Below are 9,387 nucleotides of genomic sequence, written 5' to 3' on the forward strand. Positions count from 1 at the left end.
ATTTCAGAAATAAAACAAAAATGTGTTAATCAGAAAGTTTATTTTTAGACTGTTCGACAGCTGGGAAATAAAAGCTGATGACTAACATTTATTGCCAGCGATAAAATGCACAGCTAAACAGCTTCCGCTGGCTGTATTTCAAGCTGTTTAAATGGGTCACTTTCTCTCAAGTCCACTTTATAATATCAATCAAGCTTTCTTTATAACCTTGTCTTTCACCTTTACAAATGACAGGTGTTTTTTTTTGTTGCTGTTCCTTTAAGAAGTCTACGTAAACGCCCTCTGCACACGTGACACCAGTAACGGCGCTTTGCTGCGCTTTTACTCGAGAGTTGCTTGTTTGCTGTCAAGTCAAATATGGTTTGCACCGCCCCAGGCTGCTTTCAATAACAGCCTCTTTGCAATAGTATTTGATTTTGACAGGTTCAACAATTGTTGAGGAGTGTGATGATCATGGATTGTTAAAAATAAACTTCTAGCTGCTCATTTCTAATGCTGAAATCCTTCAGAAGAATATTCAGAGTGACAGTAGCTACAAAGAGCAAGAAACAGCTTGAGGTATGGCGGACTTCTATAGTTTTGCAAAAAACATTGCAGAATATTAATTTAGGAAAACTGTTACTATACATTCCACAGCATAAGCTATATCTCATTATATACTGTATTTTCTAGCATAATACAACTAGTAAGACTTCAGTAAAGACACTTTCAATTGATCAAAAGCGACAGTAAATATATTTATAATGTAAGATTTATATTTTTATTAAACACTGTTCTTTTGAAGTTTCTATTCATTAAAGAATTCTGAAAAAAATGTATCACGGTTTTCACAAAAACATGAAGCAGCACAACTGTTTTCAACAATGATAATAAGAAGAAATGTTTCTTGATCAGCAAATCAGCATTTGCTGCTCAAGAAACATTTCTTATTATTATCAATGTTGAAAACAGTTGTGCTGCTTCATATTTTTGTGAATAATATGATATTAGAATGACTTCTGAAGAATCACGTGACACTGAAGACTGGTGTAATGATGCTAAAAACTCCATCACACGAATAAATTACTTTTTAAAATATATTCAAATAAAGAAAAGTTACATTATAATAATATTTCACAGTGTTTTTGTTGTACTTTAGGTAGTGTATATCATAATCAATTATCAAATGTTTCTTTTCTTTTTTTTTACCAGATTTATCAAAATGTATTCAGGCTTGTTTCAGGTTCATTTTGGTTTTGTCACAACTTGCATTAAAATGAATTTGTATATCAATAACAAATAAATTTTTAAGGTTTGGTGCATTCTATAACAAGTTACAATTGCTTAGGAAGGTATGTTTTTCCTAAAAAACAGACTGAAATGATTTTATGAAACAGGTAAACAGATTATGCTGCAGGTAGCATGCAAGAAAGACGTCGATTTTTTTTTGCGGTGAAATGCCACGTACTAAAGTGTCGTAGTAAATTTGCCCCTGTTTCATGACACATTTGTCACAGTCACTTATCAAATTAGACTAAATAGGGAATAACGAACTCGCTGAATGAGAAACTAATGAGCAGTGTGCTACTGCTTGGAGAAGAAACATGCTCTCAGAAAGCCACTCCACAACTCTCAAGAGAAACAGCATCTCATGCGGCGCATCACAGAGGAGAGCTGGCGGTGTGCTGCAGAGAGCCAGACTAACACGAGAGATTTCGCCTGAACTAGTGTTGTTTTTGGCGGCCTGTTTTAATTTTAGTTTTAGTCTAGTCTTTGTGTGAAACTGTCATTTTAGTTTTTATTAGTTTTAGTCACGTTCATACTCTTTTTAGTCTAGTCAAGTTTTAGTCGACGAAAAGTCTGAGCATTTTAGTCTAGTTTTAGTCGACGAAAACTGATGACATTTAGTCTAGTTTTAGTCAATGAAAATTGTATTTTAGTCTCTGAACTACACTAACAGACACACCAGTGTGAGAAATGGCCAAAGGATTCATTCTAAACACCAAATGGAAAAAAAATGAAAATTCTGTCATTAATTACTCACCCTCATGTCGTTCTAAACCCATAAGACCTCCGTTCATCTTCGGAACACAAATGAAGATATTTTTGATGAATTCTGAGAGCTCTCTGACCCTCCCATAGACAGCAAGGGTATTACCACGATCAAGGTCCAGAAACGTAACAAGGAGATCGGTAAAGTAATCCCATGTGACATCAGGGGTTCAACCGTAATTTTACGAAGCTACGAGAATACTTTTTGTACGCAAAGAAAACAAAAATAACGTCACTATTCAACAATTTGTCTCCTCCGCGTCACCCTGGTGCCGCAGCTGACACGTTTCTGGACCTTGATCGTGGTAATTACATTGCTGTCTATGGGAGGGTCAGAGAGCTCTCAGAATTCATCAAAAATATCTTAATTTGTGTTCCGAAGATGAACGGAGGTCTTACGGGTTTAGAACGACATGAGGGTGAGTAATTAATGACAGAATTTTCATTTTTGGGTGAACTATCCCTATCTAAATCTAAAATAAAATAATAAAATTAAATTAAATAGTAAAAAATTAAAAAATTAAGTAAAATGAGAAAATAAAGTCAAAAGTAAAATAAAATACAATAAAAAGAAATCTATTTATTTAATATATTTGATATGCATATGTATTTAATTATATTTTCTATAATGTATTTGACAGGCTCTTTCTTCCTAACTAAATTAATAGACACACCAGTGTGTGAAATGACCAAAGAAATTTATTGTATTTTTAAAAAATATACATATTTGTTCATTTTACACATTTTATTACCATTACTGGCACTTCTTCAGTATCAGTTTTTTCATATGTATGAAAAAGCTTGTTTAAAACAATATTGCAAATAAAACATGTAAGTACATTTTAATAAATACATTTCATTTAACAAATAAATATGAATATAAAATAGAAATGAACTGACTGGCTCTGTGTGTGTCTGTGTGTCTCTGTGTCGGTGTCTGTGTGTGTCTGTGTGTGTGTGTCTTACATGGAATGGTGCGCAGGTACAGGTTATCTCGAATCACTTGCTGCAGTTTGTGGTCGATTGATCCTTTTTGGAACTGCAGACTAAGATAATGCCTCAAATCAGCATTCAGCACTTTACCTGCAGAGAGAGAGAGAGAGAGAGAGAGAGAAAGGCAAACGGAAATTTAGAAAACCTATCAAAGTTTATGGAAACAGAAGTAGGTACGGGATACGTTACTGCTCGGAGGTTGCTCTTTCATAAGATAATGAGACTTAACGGGTTCTTAGCCCATTTAAAGCATAAAACTTCTGAAAAAAAACAAAAACATGATTGAGTCTAAAAAATTTGACATTTGTTGACATATTGTAAGAGTATAGAGCAGGGGTGGCGAACGTCGGTCCTGGAGAGCCGCAGCCCTGCACAGTTTTGCTTCAACCCTAATCAAACACACCTGAACAAGCTAATCAAGGTCTGAAGGGTTACTAGAAAGCTACAGGCAGGTGAGTTTTAATTAGGGTTGGAGCTGAACTCTGCAGGGCTCTCCAGGACCGGAGTTTGCCACCGCTGGTATAGAGCCATACAATGAATATGAATGGTATAGCTCTGTTCATTTGATCAAAAAGTTCTTAAAAAACAATGTTAAGATCTCTTGTGAAACCTTAAGAGACACAAAAGAAAAATTACAGGACAAAAAATCTAAGAAGCATAAAACAAAACTTATGAAATATGTCAAATTATGGAATTAAAATAGAAGCAAAAGTTCCATTTACTCTCTGGCTAGGAAAGAAAAATAAAGACATGTCATTCGTGATCCTGCTTTCCTACGGGTACATTCACTGTACGAAAATACCTTCTATTAGTGCCCAATTGTTTTTCATTTTTTAGGACTAGAGTGACATCTTACTCTGCACATACACACGCGCACACCCGGTGTGAGAGCCAGCTGCACAAAACAACACGGCGTAAGTCTCTTATAAGCTTTGCTAACTCAGAAAAGACTTCACAAACAAGCTGACACAGTGTCGAAAGCAACTGTGAAAAGTGAAACCTAATGAAAACCCTCCACACAGAACTTTTAAAAGCCTCACTTTCCCTCTTTCTGCCAAACTCCAAAGAAGCAACTCTGGGTGAGTTCACAGAGAGTTGGGGAAAGTTGCTCTGCAGAAGAAGACAGAGGATTGTTTGCTGATATAGACTGAGGGTGGATGAGAAAATGAAGGGAAACAGAAAGAGAGAGAGAGAGAGAGAGAGAGAGAGAAGAGTCCAACCACACAACTCGAGGGAGGAGAACAAATGCTATTAAAGGGGTCATATGAGATATCACAATTTCTTTGATCTTTGGTTAAAAAAAAAGTAAAAGAAAAAAAGTGTATTAAAACATGCTTTAAATGTAAAAACCAACTCATTATAAAATCATTGATTATGTCAAAAACCCACATTCACAAAACATATCCTTCCGAATGATCTCAACATTAAAAAAGAAGTTCATTTTCATGTTTAAAAGAAGTTTAAATTTAAGATTTGTGATTTATTCTTAACAATGTCCCTGATCATTTCAGTCTGGATTTACCATTCATATGACACATTTCAATGCAGATTAGTTTATTAATCTTTGACAATAATGTTCAGGTTTTGTAAGTATTGTCAGGTTAGTGAACAGATTGTTCTTTTGAGTCTGATCTTTTTTTAATGAACCTATTTTTTGCATCACTTACAAAAATATAACATTTACCAAAATAAAATACAAAATAAAATAAAACACTTACAAATAATTACAAAAATAAAACAAATACAAAACACTTACAAAAATTTAATTAAATACAAAATTAAAATTAATGTACACAAATGGATGTACACTTGTTCATATGATCCTTCCGAATGATCTCAACATTAAAAAAGAAGTTCATTTTCATTTGTAAGTTTAATTTTAAGATTTGTGATTTATTCTTAACAATGTCCCTGATCATTTCAGTCTGGATTTACCATTCATATGACACATTTCAATGCAGATTAGTTTATTAATCTTTGACAATAATGTTCAGGTTTTGTAAGTATTGTCAGGTTAGTGAACAGATTGTTCTTTTGAGTCTGATCTTTTTTTAATGAACCTATTTTTTGCATCACTTACAAAAATATAACATTTACCAAAATAAAATACAAAATAAAATAAAACACTTACAAATAATTACAAAAATAAAACAAATACAAAACACTTACAAAAATTTAATTAAATACAAAATTAAAATTAATGTACACAAATGGATGTACACTTGTTCATATGTGTTGATTCTTGTTTACAAAATAAGGTAATACGATACAAAAAAACACTTATGAAAATTAAAACAAAATACTAACATAAATAAAATTAAATTAGATGCATAAGTTCATTAACAACGGCTTGAAAAAATGATTTTTGGAATTAAGTCTTTCCATCACTATAGCAGATAAACAACTGCACCTGACTGCAAACGGTCCAGCCAAACAATGTTACTTATTTCATATTTAAAGAAAGTGCTTACATAGTCATATTTTAGTTTTTCATGGGCATTTGCCACCACCTCTCTGTTTGAAAGAATTTGTCGCTGTGGCTTTAAGAAATACCTGCTTTTGCATAAGAAATGTGCAATATATAAAATAAATAAATGATAAAAAATTTATAATATGACGCCTTTAAGAAGAAAGTGTGAACGTGTGCAGACAGACGCCACAAACCACTAAAGCCCTCACCCATAATCTCCCGTCTTCACCCCTGTGCCATGCTGCCAGTCCTCATAAAGCACCATAATCTCCTCACAAACACAGCGTGACCCGTTATGTGTCATAACCTTTGGGGCGGAAAGGCAGGTGTCCCCATCAGAAGTCATGAATTAAGCAGGATTACCAACCACGAAAAGCTGAAATATCACATCATTCTAATTTTTTTTGACAGGGATAAAACAGGAATTTTCAATGTTTTGACATGAGTAGCAGATATCAGCAGCGTTTTAATGGCTTGATGACTTAACGTAACTGGGAGATGAATGCTGTTTTTACGCATGAACGTAGCACTGCTTCACCCTAGAATGCTATAGATACTGCTGCTTTGAGGAAGGATGAGAACACTATGCTGTTCCTTAATTAGATTTCATTATGGACATATTTTACCTGAGATGGATGGGTCAGTTTAAAGACAAAGCAAAGCAAAGCAAAGCAAAGCAAAGCAAAACAAAACAAAACAAAACAAAACAAATATTCATGTGCTGATTCTTGTTTACAATGTAAGGTACATGTTACACGTAAAACACACACACAGTTACAAAAATAAAATACTTACCAAAATAAAACAATTACAAAAACAAAAACTTATGAAAAAAAATAAATAAATAAAATAAAATAAAATAAAATAAGCTTAATGAAGTACACTTATTCATACGTGTTGATTCATGTTTACAAATAACGGCACATATAAAATAAATAAAATTAAAAGAAAAATTATAAAAAATAAAATACATTAAAAATCATCAAGTACACTTATTTGTTGATTCTTGCTTACAAGGTTACTAAAAAGTTACTAAAGTTCCATGTAAGATAACGTATGAAATGTCTGAAACTTAGTGTAAATGTCTTGACGGAAATGACTAGTACCTATTTACATTAGCATCCAAATTCGCTCACTCATCTGCACTCATTTCTTCCCCATATGGTGCACCATGTGGCATGGACTATACAGGGAATAGTGAATGAGATAACAAGTGAGAGACTTTGACACAGCACATGTGGTCAAGGAGAGCAACGTGGAGCAACACTGCTGAGGGGTGTGATGAGTCTCACCAGGTGAATATGACCCTTTATTAACGCTGCTATAGGTCCACTGTCCAAGCCACTTCCACCACTTCATTTATCTCACTTCCTAGATAATGAGAATACCACTTTGTTTTCTTTTAATTCTATTTTAATTCAATAAAAGCCACTTCATCTCTATTGAACACTGTCTTCAATGGACATTACTCAGAGAAGACAGCATATTTAATTTGATGTGAATGAAAATGAGACTGTGTGAGAGAAAAGCTGTGCGTTTAACACATTCTACACCATTTTTTTCCTGAGAATTTTTCAGAAAGACGTATTTTCAATGTTTTATCGATTTAACAATCAATAAGAGGTACAAAACAGCGCAACCCATTGTACACACTATGTGTTATATCTCAGCCTAGTTTTCATTTGCATTGGGTAAAATATAGTGTCTACTCTGCATTTAAACTACAAGATCAAATGCACAGGTCCCATATTTTTTCATACCCAGTACAAAAAATAAAATAAAATAAAATAAAACGATACTTGCAAAAATGAAATAAAACGCTTACAGAAAATAAAATAATTATAAAAATAAAACACATAAATACAATAAATAACAAGCTTACAAATTAATAATAGTAATAATAATAATAATTACTATTATTATTACTACTACTATTATTATGAATAAAATTAAAAAATAAATAAAACACTTAAAAATAAATTTAAAAGTAATTAAGATAATTAATTAATAAAGATGTGTGTTTTCAATGTTTTTCTATTTAGCAAAAAACATTTTATGTATCTAATTTTTGTTCTGCTTTAAAAAAAATACTAAAGCATTAAAAAATGTTAAATTAGAAACATGCAAAAAAATTCAAAAGTGATCTGAGACTTTGGACAGCGCTGTATGTATTTTTGGTGTTTATTCATATGGAATCTGTATGTTAAACACCAAATAGTCTGTAATTTGTGGACCTCAAGAAGGGGACTTCTACTGTCTCTTTAGCAATCGGTCTCTTTCTGGCCTCAACAGGACAAAGGTCTAGAATCTCTTCATCATTTTCAGCTTAACTACTTGGATTCTGAGTTCTGAGGCAGAGCCGTCTGAGGCTATAAGACAGATGCTCTGTATCGCTCTCCTTCTGCTTCGCCCACCTTCTTCTTCCGCCAATAAAATTAGGTAATAATATAATAATCCTGTCAAGGGAAGACAGAGAATTTGTTAGGGGGAAGACCAGAGGTTTTAGAGAACATTATCACTGTGCCACTCTCTTTATTTCCCATTTTCAACTGTCAATATCTTTGGTCATTCCTCATCCGCCTTGCTTTTGTTTTTTATATATAACCCTTTTAACGTTGACATTTTTTCTTTAGTTTCCTCCCTTTTCTTATATCTGTCCTTCTCTATTTCCTTTCCTACGTGTCGGAAATGGCAGAGCAGCTTTATAATCCTCCCCAGATTCCCTCCTGTCACAGTGCTCACAAACCATGGCAAGGACATACAAAAAAAGAAAAGAAAAAAAAAAATCAAACAAACACATAACAAACAGAAGACACTGGGGATTTATCATTTTTTGCTCTTTGTTTTACCATGAGAGTGGAAGTCTCCATTTACTACTGCTGAGGATCACTCTTATAAAAATGTACCATAATTTGCATAGTTTCCATTAAAATACAAATGTTGTTAATAACAGAAAAAGTACTGTAAATGCATTTTTTTTGTGTTCTTGCTCTGGTGGTAATAAACCTCAGTAGGGGGCAACAGAGTTACCTTCAATTTAACTTTGGGTATATGATTCTCTTTAAACATTTAGCATTTTCTAATATTCAATACAGCATATCTTGTAGGCATATTGAGAAAGCAGGACATACTTGAATTTCATTATAAATTGCATTCTGAAACATTTTTTAACAACAATGCATGAAAATCGAGCATGCAAAGCTAAAAAAAAATAAAAAGATTAAAATTCAATACAAATATTTTTCACAGTAAATGAAACAAAGATTACATGAAAATACTATTTCCAGCCATTCTACTTCAAAATTTTACAATTAATGTGTTACTGCCTTAATTGTGTAATAAATAGTGAAATACCAATTTCCAATTTCCCCACAAATACCAATTTCTTGTTCCTACAACTATTTTTTTAGTGTACGATAATTATTATAATGTTATGGCCAATTATATGTCTATAATATTTCATTAAAATTTAATTTAGGAATCACATTTTTATAATGCAAAGTAAAAATTGACTTTTTTTGAGATTTGCTAAAGGCACTATATTTAATGAGCATCATACAATTGAATATCCATTATTTGCTAACCAATGTAGTACCAATATATATATATATATAATATAATAATATATATAACAATATATTATAGTTTTTCAATTTGTCAAATGATTCATCGGGATTAATCGCATTCAAAATTAAAGTCTTAGTTTACATAATAAATGTGTGTGTACTGTGTATATTTATTATGTAGGCCTATATATAAATGCACACAAATACAGTATATATTTAGAAAATATTTCCATGTATATATTTATATTCATGTAATTGATATTATATTTAAATATTTTAAATGTATAAACTTAACATATTTTTCTTAAATATATACATGCATGTTTG

At 32.2% G+C, this 9,387-nt stretch overlaps 1 protein-coding gene across 1 annotated transcript in view; it reads right to left on the bottom strand.

The window, feature by feature from the left end:
- LOC107729719 (membrane-associated guanylate kinase, WW and PDZ domain-containing protein 3-like) overlaps positions 1 to 9,387 on the bottom strand; it is a 140,072-nt gene that overhangs the window by 33,085 nt on the left and 97,600 nt on the right. Inside the window, exon 4 of the mRNA XM_016540393.1 lies at positions 2,998 to 3,114. Coding sequence (XP_016395879.1) covers positions 2,998 to 3,114 — 117 coding nt within the window. The remainder of the gene's footprint in view (positions 1 to 2,997; positions 3,115 to 9,387) is intronic.

The sequence above is a fragment of the Sinocyclocheilus rhinocerous genome, unplaced genomic scaffold, assembly GCF_001515625.1.
Source record: "Sinocyclocheilus rhinocerous isolate Xijiao unplaced genomic scaffold, SAMN03320098_v1.1 scaffold218, whole genome shotgun sequence".
Classification (NCBI taxonomy): Eukaryota; Metazoa; Chordata; class Actinopteri; order Cypriniformes; family Cyprinidae; genus Sinocyclocheilus; species Sinocyclocheilus rhinocerous.